At 32.7% G+C, this 14955-nt stretch overlaps 1 protein-coding gene across 2 annotated transcripts; it reads right to left on the bottom strand.

Moving 5' to 3' along the window:
• Positions 1-1319: 1319 nt before the first annotated feature.
• LOC110727593 (protein LATERAL ORGAN BOUNDARIES-like) lies at positions 1320-4250 on the bottom strand. 2 transcript variants are annotated; one of them, XM_021907174.1, is made up of 2 exons: positions 3527-4250; positions 1320-2122 (listed from the first exon to the last, which is right to left on the bottom strand). In XM_021907174.1, exon 2 carries the CDS (start codon positions 2102-2104, stop codon positions 1622-1624), a length of 483 nt encoding a protein of 160 aa, XP_021762866.1. In that variant the 5' UTR covers positions 2105-2122; positions 3527-4250; the 3' UTR covers positions 1320-1621. The 2 variants fall into 2 exon arrangements, with proteins under 2 accessions (XP_021762866.1, XP_021762867.1); XM_021907175.1 differs by lacking the exon at positions 3527-4250 and adding an exon at positions 2856-3474.
• Between the last annotated feature and the right edge of the window lie 10705 nt (positions 4251-14955).

Here is a 14955-nt window from a genome sequence, read left to right as displayed (position 1 = left end):
CTCTACTTGCACGCGTATGAATTCTTTATTTCCCTTTAGCTTATAAATGAAATGAGCTATATACTATTATTAGCTTATTAAATAAGACAGTCTAGTGCAACTTATAGCCCTTAACACACACAAACACACATTTTTCAATTAAGAACTCTAAACCTGTATCCGAGAGTGGACTCAAGACTCTACTTTGGGTTTTTCTTTCAAAAATATCATTCAATGACTCGGGAATAGCCAAATTTACAAGTTGGTCTATTCCATTCAATTCATGTCCCAACGTTAATTATTTTATCACATCACCCGAGTCCATCGATAATTAACTTTACAACTTATCTAACCTAACCTATATATTGATGGATCAAAACTACATATGGGACATATGATCTCAACTCAAATCAACAAAAATGTGGAGCTAGCACATAAACATCAGTTTATCAAGAATCTTAACCTATCCTTAGTTTCATTAACGGGTCTTTTTTTATTCTAACTTATAAGAAAATCTATGAATAACATGGCTCAAAATCACCCAACTAGAGGTCTACAATCATCATACCTCCTCATGGAAGTCATCTGAAAGCATGTTAACTTAAAGCTGAAACAGATAGAGATCATAGATGACAACCTTGGTTTACCTTAGACTAAGCATCAAATAATCAAAGTTTGACCTTTTCTCGAAAAACCAGCTTAATGATAGGATTAAATTTTAAGCTTCATACTAATCACTTGTAGGAAGGAGTACAAAAGCAAAGCATGCAACTAGGCCTAAATTTAGCACACCATGAATTGAACCCCCCAAATTTAGTTAGGCCTAAATCAATGTATTGATTAAAGTTGACACCTTCAAACTTCAAAACTAATATCTAATCGGCCTCTTGAATGCAACTAAATCATGGAGTCAAGCTATATAGACCAAATCGAAAACAAAGAGAGAATTTTATGATAATTGAAGCGTATACACCAAATTTTAAACCGTGATCGATATGTTGAAGATGAATATCCTTGAGATGTTTTGGGAGCCTTAGTTTGGGGACTTATAAGAGGGTGTTTTGGAGATTTTGGAGAATCATAAGGGGGTATTTCGGTTTTTTTTTTTTCACAAAATTAACACAAATATCACCAATTTGAAGTTTCTCAAGCGTATAACACAACACAATTTCATAGCCAAGATTCATTTAGACCATATATTGCATAACAACACAATTAAAACATCACAATTGAAGGATTACAATTAATAAATAGTTGAATTATTTCATATATATATATATATATATATATATATATATATATATATATATATATATATATATATATATATATGCCCCAAAAATATGATAACACCCACAAAAAAATAAATTGGAAATCCAATGACTCCAACTAAAAAGTAGAAGTTCAAATTATAAAAGGGTAACAACCTAGCTAAAGAGAAGCGTATATCAAATAATAGATACTATATATATGATGAGTTATATAATTCTCACCTTAATTATATATGCCATCTCTAATTAGCTTAATTAGCTAGGAAACCTTTTTATAAATCAATAATATCACATGTTACCTTGATCATCATCACCTCCTCTTTGATGAACATTATTCATGTCATTCCATGGTAAATAAGGGTAAGGCTGCATCATCTGTGATTCTGTGAATTAAGGTCAGACGGCTGATAATAGCTGCCGAACTGGTCGAGAGGCGGCCGAGGAGGAGGAGGAGGTGGAGGGATACCCCCCATCCCCTGCATTGCGCCCGTGGTAGAGTTGATATCGTTACAAGCGTAACGAAGTAGATCCGCATTGGCTGCATCAAGCTCCTTTTGAAGCTTTTGAACTTGGCGTTGGAGGTAAGATATGGCCCCTACACACCCGTACACGGGGTCCCTGACCCTCGCCTCAGCCTCGTAGGCTAATGAGTTGACAGCGTCCTCCCTCTGGTGAGGGAGGAGCTCGTTGAGGAGTTTGGTGACGTTGCTTGCACCGAAGATTTTGTGCACGTTGGCGAATTTTTGTGGCTCTTCGGGTGGGAAATAGGGCGCGAATATGCACCCTGGCATGCATTTCCTACGCAGGAACTTGCAGGCTGCACACGGCGAGTTGTAGGAGCTTGATGATGCCATTTTAGTGTATGTTTTCTTCTGTGTCACATTATAGAATGTAAAGACAAAACACAAAATGAAAAGAAATAGTCCAATTTCATGAAGACGACATTAAAAGAGATGAATGTAATGAGATTCTTTTATTAGTGATTGCTAAAAGGAATCAAGAATCTAGATTGAATGAAATTAGGTTAGCTAAGCCTAAACTAAAGAGTTATTCAGAGTATGTTGTAACGTGATTTAATTTCTTCACAAAATAAAGTTACATACATCATAAATTCATAATTAAAATGAGGTTTTCATCATTATAAAATTAGTATATTTGATTTGTTTCTTACTTTTGACGATTCTTTGTTTATCCCAAGTATACAATGTTTTTTTAAAAAAAATAAATAATTTTGTTGTCTTTTTTTTTTCCCCAAATAAAGTTTAGATAATATTGTAACATGGCAAAAAAACTTCTTTGGTGGAATTAGTTTCAATATAATTTCCCAATCTGATATATATACTAGAAAAAAAACTTTTAAAAAAACCCACAAATTAATTAATGAAATCTAAAATTGTTGATAATTTTTGGTTGATCACATTGAATGAAGATACAAAACAAAAGAATTAGACCACCCTTGTGATTATATAACACTTCCCAATTTAATAACAAAACCAAATCAAACAAAAACCCTTTTTGCATTTAATTTCAAAAAAAAAAAAAAAAAAAACACACACACACACACACCAAAAAAATTGAAAAAAAAGAAGAAAAAACTCAACCAACCTCATAATGTATTGGCAAATTGATTTTTGACAAATCAAAATTCAGGAACAAAAATTCTCTTAAAAATTGTCTCTCTCTCTTTCTCTCTGTCTAATTTCTGTTTCTCTCTCTTATATACTCCTCCATGTGAAAAAATCCTAAAGAAATGAAGACAATAATCATGATGATCATAAGCAGCTATAATAGACTAACAACAGTACATACATACATACTCTTCTGATTCATGGGATCTGGTCCTTTTTTATTTTTTCAATTTTCCCTTACTTTTTCACCTCACCTCTCCTCTTTCAACAACCTAAGCTAACAAGATACTACTACTATACAACTCTATATTATATTTATAATATAAAGCTTTCATAAAATTCAAAACTTTAGGTTATAACTTTCATGTGTTATAACCTAAGCTATATATATATACACACACTAGATCAGACTACTTGATGTCTTGAAGCTAAGACAACATCAACTGCAGTAGTATGTAGTAGGCTATATATTCAAAAGGGTAGGTGCTTGTTTCTTACACTTTTCCTAAAAAACCAATCATATAGAATAATTTCATTATTTAAGCTGCTGCTGCTGCATATCTTTATTATTTTTCCTGTTTATTTTTCTGATCCAAAAATAATAAACCAGGAAAAAAAAAATGAAGAAATAACTAAAAAAAACTGTACCTTTATATATTTTTTTTACACTTTCCTTGTGTTAAAGGCTTTATTTTCCAAAGAGTTTTCTTGTTGTACCCCTGATATTAAGAAAAGATAATAAACTGTTATCGTTGGTTAAGTTGTAGATCACTAGAAGTACCAGATTGAAGTGATTGAGGTTTATGATGTGATCATATTAAGAAGAGGGGGGAGAAAAATGAAAAACCCTAATTAGTAGGGATGAAAAGGAGAGAGAAAATGTGAGATAAGAGTGAAGATTATTTGCAGAGAATGAGGAAGAAATTGATGATATAAATTTATGACAAAAAGGAATGGAAGGAAGGCAAAGAGCATTTTTAGTGGAGGGGAAATCAGCAGGAGAGAGAATTCAAGGCTAAAAGACAAAATAAAAGTGTAATTAATGGGGCACTATTTTTATTTATTTTTTGAAAAATTAAATTAAATTTGAGGAGAGGGGAAGAAAGAAGAAGAGAGGGGGGGGGGTATAGTATGATATGATACTGCAAATTAATAATATTACTATAAGTGTTTGTGGGGTTGTCTCCATTTCTGCTCCTCTAATCTAGATTGATCTCCTGCTCCCCCTTACTGATCATACACCTCAAAAAAAAAAAAAAAAAAAAAAAAAAACTTGTTTTTTTAATCATGAATATAATTTTCACTGAACTGATATTATTATTACTTCTATAAAATAAGAGTATAAGTTATAAATTACGTTTGAAGAAAACATATATAGTTTGGTAAGAGGAAAAGAGAAAATCAACAACAAACCCTAGCATGAGATCGATGATTAATTTGGTGGATTGAGATTATAGAAAGATGCGTTCACAGACTGTACAGGTTGCGAAGACAAACGAATAATCAACACGTTGGATATGGCTAATAATTATCTTAGATATGGCCCATATCCTTTACCTTTCTTATTGTCTTAACCTTGGGTAAGTAGTAAAATATCCTTGAATAATATGGAGAATATGATAATTGTACACTCACTTATTAGGTTGTATAATTTTACTTATGAACAATAACCATCCTAATCATTACTCCTAAATAAGGTCCTATCACTTTCAATACTATAACTTGGCCAATTCTAAGAGAATCAAGACGAGATGTGGCATATATAAGTAGATTACAAAATCCAATAGCGTTTGGTTCTATCATAAAGATGCTTACACTTTAATTTATTGCTATTATTATTATTGTTGTAGATAATACTATTAACATGGTTGCTATCAATATTATTGTTATAGATACTATTAACAAGGTTGCTATCAATCAGTAAGTAGCAATTAAGCATTTATATCTATACTCATTTGTGGAGGCTACACAAAATGATCCATTATTTGTTCATGAATGTAATCGAGAACATTAAGTTTACTTTAAATTAAAGTATACAAAGTCATGATTAATGGAGTTACATGATGTTATTATAGGGTATAAATGTAAGCTTTGATTCAAGGTATAAATGGTTTATTTATATGCTTCGTATATTACTTAATTCAAAGGTTTCCCTTTGATATCATTTTGATTTGAAGGCGAAACGAACATGAAACATTTTTACAAATTAAGCAAGCAAGGTTAATTACTAATTACAAGAAATTGTGTCATGTACAAGTGTACAACTACAAAGTGAAAGTTTGCTATATATTACATAACTAGTACTTATTCATCATTCTATTTGGCACTAATTGATACAAAATCTCTTTTGATGATTTTTGTATGTGCCCTTCATCTAGTGGTCGTAAGAAGCTTATTAATTAGCTAGGTACCCTATAAATTCTTCCTGATAGAAATTTGGAACCCTACCATGTTTACCACTCTATTTTTAAGAAAAATAAAATTAAAATAAAATATAATATATGTAATCTTTTAGAAATTAAAAAAAAAAATAAAATAATATTTGCAATTTTAAGGGTTGAATATACTAAGATGTAAAAAGTGAAAATATTAAGCATTTAATCAAATATTCCATACAATATAAAAAAAGACTAATTGACCCATGAGTTTGTCACAAAATTTTTCTAAAATAATACTGTATTGTTTTACAAAAAAATAATTATAATTACTCCTCAAGGCTACATATATATACAATAATAAAGTTGCTTATTTTATATTTAAAATGTAAAGAAAGTTGGCATGTTGATAAACCTATTTTTTCAAGGGTCAATGAACTTATGATTTAGGGCAACTTATTACATTTTTTTTTTTTTTATATCAAGAGTCCAGAAGACCGACTAACCCTGAATTGTGGATGTTGGATGATTAACAAGCTTAATTGGTGATACACAAGATTTTAGATCAAATTCCTATATTATTTGCTCATGTGACACCCTACGCTACAAAATATAATCTTGAACTTGTTAATACCAGTAAAAAGTAAAAGATTATTTAAGCTAGGTGATAAAAACAGTAAAAATAAAATAAAAAGGTCCCTTTCAGATGCAGTAATTAAAAAACAAAACCAGAAAAACAAAGAATAAAAGGTGGTTTTAAAAAATGCAAGATAATAAGTGAGGTAGTGAAAAAAAAAGAGTAAAATTACCAGAAATGGGGATCTATAAGAGGGCTGGGCTGTATCCAATAGGGCTATAAGATAGAGGGGCCCAATAAGTAAGTAGGCTTATAGGCCAGAACGTGTGGCTACCCCTGCTATGTCTGGGCCTACTCCAGTCATTCTACGACAACCTATTCTTCTGTTCATGCTCCTTCCGTACAACATTTATTTTTTTAAAAAAATCAAAATATCATTTTTTGATTGTAAAATGTATTTTTCATTTTTTCTACTTTTAATAAAAGGTTGAAAAATGTCCTCTCATTTTATCTTTTAGTTTTTTAAAATGTTACTCCCTCCGTCACATAATACAAAATCTATTGGGTTTTTTCACAGAAATGTAGATTTCTTAAGTCTAAGGATTAGTACATATGTGTATATGGGGTTAGAGAGGGATAGAGAGAAAGAAAAAGTAGCTAGAAATTATTGAAAAGATGGAGAGAGAAAGTGTTGAAAATTGATGTCAAAAGTACAAAAAAAGAAAATGAAAGAAATAAGCTTTGTATTTGGTAACGGAGGGAGTACTATACTACTATCTAAATTTGGGGTGAATGTACTTTATGATAACGAAGATAAATAAGTTTACTTATACTCAAGTTTTAGATGTGTAATGTACCTTGAAAGACGAACTAAGTGTAAAGAGGGAGGTAAGAGCTTTCCTCCCGATTCCAGGTGATCCTGGGATCGATTCTCATCCCTGCCCTAGTGGCTCATATGAACTTAAAAAAAAAAAAAAAAAAAAAAAAAAAAAAAAAAAAAAAAAAACTGGACTAAGTGTAAAGATATTATACGAGTATTATTTAAACATTTTAACCAAACCACAATTAGAAATTTGTTGGTTTGCTTCTTTTTTTTTTTCTGGATTTACTCCTCCCTTGGATCCAAAAAAAAAAACAATTAGAAATTTGTTTTTTTTGGTGCAAACAATTAGAAATTTGTGATTTGTGATTGGGTTACTCCTTGACAACAACTACTTAAGTTGATTTCCTTTATTTAAATACAGATGATTTCGTTAAACTCTAACTAATGATTACTCTCAAAACATATTGACAATTATTTATATTATTAAAGTATACATTATGAAAGCACTTTTTAAAAAATGAATATAATTATATACTCCTTAGCTTATAGCTTATAGCTATAGCTTTTACGAACATGTTTTTAGAAAATACATACTCCATAGTAGAAGTGATCACAGTACAACATCGAAACCAATACATATCTTGTAAAAGAATCGAAGAAGTACTTGGAGTATTTATTTGAGTTTTTAAAATGGGATTTTAATTTCAGGCAGTATGTAATATTTAAAAAGTCTTTTTAAAAGACATCAAGTATATTGAGAATCAAGAAGAAGAAAGATGGTTATGCTTTACACCTTATAAGAGTGAGGCACATCTGTTTTTTTTAAAGGAAAGCATTAAATAGGATGTAAATTAAATTGAAGTGCAAATGACTTACATTCAAACAATATGAAGGCCAATTCAGATGTTCAACTCCCATCAATGACAAATCTGTAAGAAAATCACAATCATTTTGCAGAATTACACCACAATGATCATGAGATTGTTGACAAATTCTAGTCACTCTTCTCTCAAAGATTTTATAAACTTGACAATGGTTAGATCGAGGATCATGGTTTTGGCAATTACAAAAAGTTATAATGACATTCTCATTCACTCTTCAATAATCATAAGTTGATTATCACTCTCGAGTGAATGAAAATTTCATTATACAACAAGAAATGCCAGAATCAATCGTCACAAATAATATTCTAATTAATTTGGTCGGTGAATATTTGAGAGGTTGTAGTACAAGATTCGAGATCAAATTTGATATACTAGGACTCGATAACATAAGATGGAAAGCAACCCGTAACAAGCATAAACATGCACCTAGCTAGGCAAGGGGAGTAACTATATATACCTCCTAGCTTATCTATAGCTTGCAAATGAGAACCCTTTTAATACACAATTTCATGCATTGAATCCAAATTCAGATAATCTAAAGTATTCAAATTAATCAACAAGGAAAGAGGGGAAAAAAGAAAAAAGAATAATTTTCAAAGTGTTGTATAATTTTTGTTAATGGGAAGTTCAGCCGATGAATGCAACTTACTACATAATTGAAACATCAGCTTCTTTGGAGTTTCTTAACCGCCCAAATCCAATCAAACTCAATTGGGCCCATATTTAATCATTGGTAAATTTAGGTATTGAAGTTAGGATACTTCTTTATTGTTAATTTTTTTGGTGCTTAAAATAAGACATTATGTAGCATATTTTTATAAACTTTATTATGGGGATATCCATTATCAAATGACAGCAATCATACCAGCATTCGCTACTTCATAGCAAGCTAAGATGCTCATTTTACTTTTAATTTACATGCGAGTGGAAAGCTAACTAATTAGTAGTTGTTTGATCAAATGTAGGAAGATGATTTATTCATGCAGTTCGTTGTTGGTCATGGAAGGTAAAACTAACAAACAACTCGACCCAAAGTTTTCTACTTCCATGGAATTTATAATTTAAGTTCCTGATTTTTTTTTATGTCAATCAAACAAGCAATAAATAGACTAACTAAGTAAAAATAGATTTAATTGATCAATTATGAAGCGGGTTTGATTGGATTTGGATGGTAAAGGAAAAATAAATAAATTAACTAATCCATTGGCCATAAAATTTCACACTTTAGAGAGAATTACCCACGAACAAACTTTAACTTTTTTTTTTTCCAGTCTTTATAATTTCAATTGTTTCAATTCCATGTTTTATCTCTCTGTAGATCACGTATGACTATCTTCTAGTGAGATCAAATACAAAACATATTTCAAAGTATTGAACTCTAAAATGAAATAGAAAACAAAAATTGTGAGCATTAACATAAATTGTTTTTTTTTTTTTAATTTTAAGAGAGGTTAATTATTGGATATATATAGACTGTTTAAGTTGTCTCTTCAAAGAGTTCAAACCATCCTAAAAAAGGGTTGTTTATGATCACGCCTACCATTTCCCTTTTGCAAAAATAACCTGCGGGTGTGGTCGGAGAGAATAGATTCCTCAATTTAATGAGAATGCCAATAATGTTGGTTGAGGTCCCTAATCATTAGTGATATGGCTTCTTCTTGATTTATGATATGATATGATTGATTGATCTCATCCTTTTTTTTAATTGTTTTGAGGATAAGTAGTTGAAAGATAGGGCATCAAGCAAATTAGCTAGTATTCCTATCAATCAAAGGTCTAACAAATGATCAGTCAAATGACTTAATGTCTCTTTTAAGAGCCATTTGTTATAGACCCTAAAGGGTCCGTTACAGGGTAAAAATGTCATCTTAATTAAATGATGACATTAGTGACTCAATGATATCACAAGTTTGTCGGTGCACAACTTATTATCAATATTGGTTACTGTTGTAAATCAACATATTCCAACAGTGAAAAGCAACAATTATAAAAACAAAGAATTGTTCATTAACGAGAAACTATCAACCAAGTTATTGGCTTTACTCTTCACATTTTACGAGATTTTCGGAGATTAATTTATCACCTATTACTCTTTACCTTTACAATTTTCTCTTTTCCCTAAAAATCAAATCCCATCAATAAAGATAGGAGTCATAGGACTCCCTCCCTTCATTTCTTTGGTCATCTATCCAATCATAAACATGAAAATTAAAGATAATACAAAATTAACATAGTATATGTATCATGCATGCACCATATTCAAAATGATCACAATCTTGAGCTGACATGGAGAAAATCCATAGAATGGATTCTTTGCAGATCTTCGTTTGACTTGTGAATTACATACCTAATGGTGGTCCTTTGCCTCTCAAATTCCCAAATTTGCCTTTAATCATATAATATGCCCAAATATAATCAACAAAATCAGATAGTACAATGTACCTTCATATAATACCCCAAATTTATTTGGTTTCCTAGCTACTTCCTTATTTGTATACAGTATTCCCTAAAATATACCCTTTCAATAATATAATACCCCAAATTTATATACCCTTTCAATAATATTCTTAGTTCTGAAGCTATTTTAAAAAGCAGACACTGAAATTATGGAAACTTGTAAAGTTAGCTTGCCGTATATAAAGGATTGGGCCATAGGTCTCGGGCCTGAACTCTTCAAATAGGTGAACATATGGCTGGGCCATGTGATTGGTGATCTTAAAGGACCTTTTTATTTTCAAACCCTTATATTGGCTTTATTCTTAAGGCAAACCCGTCACATATTCACATGGCACTTGGACAAATCAACATATGAATAGTTCTAAATCGTAAATTGATTTTGGCATATCAAAAAATGATTTTTGCACACCCATTGTGACTTGTGAGAGCATAGTAATAATGCTCCTCTCATGTAGAGGTGTATCAAAATCAATTTTGATGTGCTTAAATCATTTTCCTTCTAAACTAGGTTTACCTAATATGTAGTACGAGATCTCAGTATGCTACCTAATTATGTTAAAATAGCCTAAAAGTGTCATCATACCAGTATTCGCGTTCCAATATGCATGTACCCAATGGGGAGAGGGGGGGGGGGGGTGGGGGAAGCAGTGGAGTATTAGGTAACACTGTTCTAAACTTTCCAAAAAAAAGTAGTGATAAAACACTCTTGGGATCAGCCGTTCTGGTATAATCAGGGGATAGGTTGAGAATTTCTTAAATAAATAGAAGGAAGTTATATGATGCAGAGTAAAAAATACCAGATTGTTAAAGAATTTACCGATAGAAAAGTTTTGATTAATAAAAGGAGTAAAAGAGTGAAAGAAGATGGGTGAAATTGTTGTAGTGTTATCATTGTATTCTTACTTCTATGGCATTGTATTTATAGCCATGAGTTACACTAATAATACAATAATTACTCACATAGAGCCATATGAGTTCACAAGTGTTTGGACCTATATGAGCATTGTGTAATCAAATCAATAATTGGCATTCACTTATTAGACTTATCTTCTAACACTCCCCCTTGAATGCCACTAAAGATCTTGTTAGGCAAAACTTTATGGGACAAGACCCATAGCCAAAAGAGTACACCAATATTATTGTATTATATGCTTTGGTATACTGCCTCGTTAAAAACCTTGTCAGGAAAAACCCGGTGGGATAAAAACCTGATCGAAGGGAAAAAGAGTGCAGTACATATAATACTCCCCCTGATCTCAGCATAGTTCACGAAGATGTCGCATTCCGATTTTGTGAACTAACTGTTCAAATTTCTTCGAAGGAAGTGATTTGGTGAAAAGGTCGGCAAGATTTTCACAAGACTGAATTTGCTGGATATTTATTTCCTCGTCCTTTTGCAGATCATGTGTGAAGAACAGTTTTGGGGCAATATGTTTCGTTTTATCTCCTTTAATATATCCTTCAGTTACTTGAGCGATACATGCTGTATTGTCTTCAAAGATGATGGTTGGGTCTTCTGTTATTGCGTTCATTCCACACTCCTTTTGGATATTACTGATCATCGACCTCAGCCACACACATTCCCGTCCTGCTTCATAGAGGGCTATCAACTCTGCATGATTTGATGATGTCGCGGTCAATGTCTGCTTTGTTGATTTCCATGATATTGCAGTGCCGCCATAAGTGAATACATATCCATTTTGTGACTTGGCATTTTGAGGATCTGATAAGTATCCAGCGTCTGCATACCCAATGAGAGCAGCATCTTGTTTTGGTTGGTAATATAAACCAAGGTCTTGTGTCCCTCGTAGGTACCGGAGTAAGTGTCGAACTCCCTTCCAATGCCTATATGTTGGTGCATTGCTGTGCCTGGCTAACAAATTCACAGAGAAAGCTATGTCGGGTCTAGTATTGTTAGCTAAGTACATTAAGGCTCCAATTGCACTTAAGTATGGTACTTCTGGACCCAGAATCTCTTCATTTTCTTCTCGGGGTCTGAATGGATCATTTTTCATATTCAAAGAACGAACAACCATTGGGAAGTTGGTTGGGGTTGCTTTGTCCATGAAGAAACGTTTCAAAACTCTTTCTGTATAATTTGATTGATGGACAAAAATGCCATGACTCAAGTGCTCAATTTGTAGTCCAAGGCAAAATTTAGTTTTCCCAAGGTCTTTCATCTCAAATTCTTTCATCAAGTATTTTGCAGTTTTCTCGAGTTCATTTGGGGTTCCGATGATATTTAAATCATCAACATAAACTGCAATGATAGCGAATCCTGATTGTGATCGCTTTATGAAAACACAGGGACTAACTTGGTTGTTTTTGAATCCTTCTCTCATAAGGTATTCACTCAGACGGTTGTACCACATCCTTCCAGATTGTTTCAATCCATAAAGTGACCTTTTTAGTTTTATGGAAAGCAGTTGTCTAGGCTTGTGGTTTTCTGGTAGTTTTAGTCCTTCGGGGACTTTCATGTAAATGTCCGTATCGAGTGACCCATACAAATACGCAGTCACTACATCCATTAATCGCATTTGCAGTCCTTTTGTGACTGTCAAACTTACCAGAAATCTTAATGTAGTTGCATCAACCACTGGAGAATATGTTTCTTCATAATCAATCCCTGGAATTTGAGAAAATCCTTGGGCTACAAGTCTTGCCTTGTATCTAACTATTTCATTTTTCTCATTACGTTTTCTTACAAATACCCATTTGTATCCAACGGGTTTTACACCTGCCGGTGTAAGGGTTATTTTCCCAAAAACTTCTCGTTTTTCAAGTGACTTTAACTCAGCCAGCATTGCCTCCTTCCACTTTGGCCAATCACTCCTACGTCGACATTCTTCTACAGTTCTTGGTTCAACATCATTTTCATCAGACACGATGTCGATTGCGATGGAATTTGCAAATGTTTCATTAACGATAACATCTTTCCTATTCCACTGAGTCTTTGTAGAGACGTAATTCATTGAAATTTCATTGTTATCGATGTTTTGAACATCTTGTTCATTCCCCGTAGGGTTGTCTTCTTGTTCGTCCCCTTTTGGATTATCATCATTTTCTTTACTTTCATCCACATTTGGTCTTTCTTGACCTTCTGACGGGGGAACATTATTAGTCTCATTTTCTATTCCATCCAATCTTTTTAGTTTCCTTGGCTTAGAATCTTTTGAACCAAGTGGTCTTCCACGCTTTCTGCGTGCCTGAGATTCATTTTCTATGGCCTTATTACCAGTTGGGATTTCAATACGTGCAGGGGCATTTTCTGCTGGTATATGTGATTTTGTCACCTTCTTTGTGTCTACAAATGCATCGGGCAATTGATTTGCAACACTTTGTAAATGAACAATTTTCTTAACTTCTTGTTCACACATATTTGTTCGTGGGTCTAACATCAACAGTTGTGTTGCATTCCAAATGAGTTCAATTTCTTTCTTATGTGGGTCCACTTTCTCTCCCCCTAAGGCTGGGAATACTGTTTCATTAAAGTGACAGTCCACAAATCTAGCCGTAAATAAGTCACCAGTCAATGGTTCAAGGTATTTAATTATAGAGGGGGATTCAAACCCGACATAAATTCCCAGCCTTCTTTGTGGACCCATTTTTGTTCGTTGGGGTGGAGCAATGGGAACATATACAGCACAACCAAAGATTTTTAGATGTGAGATACTTGGTTCTCGACCACAAACAAGTTGTAGTGGTGAGAATTTATGATAAGCTGTAGGTCTCAATCTAATTAGCGCTGCTGCATGTATTATAGCATGTCCCCAAGCAGATGATGGCAATCTTGACCTCATTAATAATGGTCTTGCAATCAATTGTAATCTCTTAATTAGTGATTCAGCTAGGCCATTTTGTGTATGAACATGAGCTACTGGGTGTTCAACATCAATTCCAATCGACATACAATAATCATTAAATGTTTGGGATGTAAATTCCCCAGCATTGTCAAGTCTTATTTTCTTTATTGTATGATCTGGGAATTGTGCTCTTAATTTGATGATTTGGGCAAGTAATTTTGCTAAGGCAACATTTCTACTTGAAAGTAGACTAACATGTGACCATCGTGTAGAGGCATCAATTAAAACCATGAAATATCGAAATGGTCCACATGCTGGATTAATTGGCCCACATATATCTCCCTGAATTCTTTCCAAGAATTTTGGAGATTCAGTAGCAATTTTGTTCATAGATGGCCTTATTATTAATTTGCCAAGTGAACATGCAGAGCATGTTAATTCATCTGATCGGGGAATTTTGACATTTCTTATTGAATGTCCAACTGAATGTGCTATTATTCTTTGCATCATCCCAGTTGCTGGATGTCCCAAACGATCATGCCATAAAATAATCAAATGTTTGTCATCTAACTTCTGGTTAGATATCATATTGATTTCCACGGGTCGTATGTTTATACGGTATAACCCCGAAGAGTATGCTGGCAATTTCTCATATATATGTTTCTTGCCATGTTTTTCTGCCGTGAGGCATATATACTCTTTTTGATCTGTCGTCATTGTTTCTAGATGATAGCCATTTTGGCGTACATCTTTAAAGCTTATGAGATTTCTTCGAGATTTACTCGAATATAAAGCATTATTGATTATTAATTTTGTTCCATTTGGAAGCATTATACAAGCCTTTCCAGATCCTTCAATTAATTTAGCTGACCCGGAAATGGTGTTTACATTTGCTTGAAACAACTTTAGTTGTGAAAAATATTTTCTATCTTTTAAGATAGTATGTGTTGTTCCACTGTCCAAAAGGCATTGATATTCGGAACTAACTTCAGGTAGATCCATATCTTCATAAAATAAATTTAAGATTAGTTTAGAATAATATCATACAAACGTTTATTGATGATAAAGATTTAAAGTACATGACTAGAAATTTAAAAATACAGGGAACTAAGAAAATACATTAAAACATAGCATATGTTACATTAGTAGATGGGGAAC

Source organism: Chenopodium quinoa, unplaced genomic scaffold, assembly GCF_001683475.1.
Source record: "Chenopodium quinoa cultivar QQ74 unplaced genomic scaffold, ASM168347v1, whole genome shotgun sequence".
In the NCBI taxonomy this organism is placed as follows: Eukaryota; Viridiplantae; Streptophyta; class Magnoliopsida; order Caryophyllales; family Amaranthaceae; genus Chenopodium; species Chenopodium quinoa.
The sequence above is the reverse complement of the archived record's forward strand: the minus strand, read 5'-3'. Positions and strand labels throughout refer to the sequence as shown.

Excerpts from the sequence above, each read along its gene's own strand:
- LOC110727593 (XM_021907174.1), bottom strand. The coding sequence starts at position 2,104 with ATGGCATCATCAAGCTCCTACAACTCGCCGTGTGCAGCCTGCAAGTTC.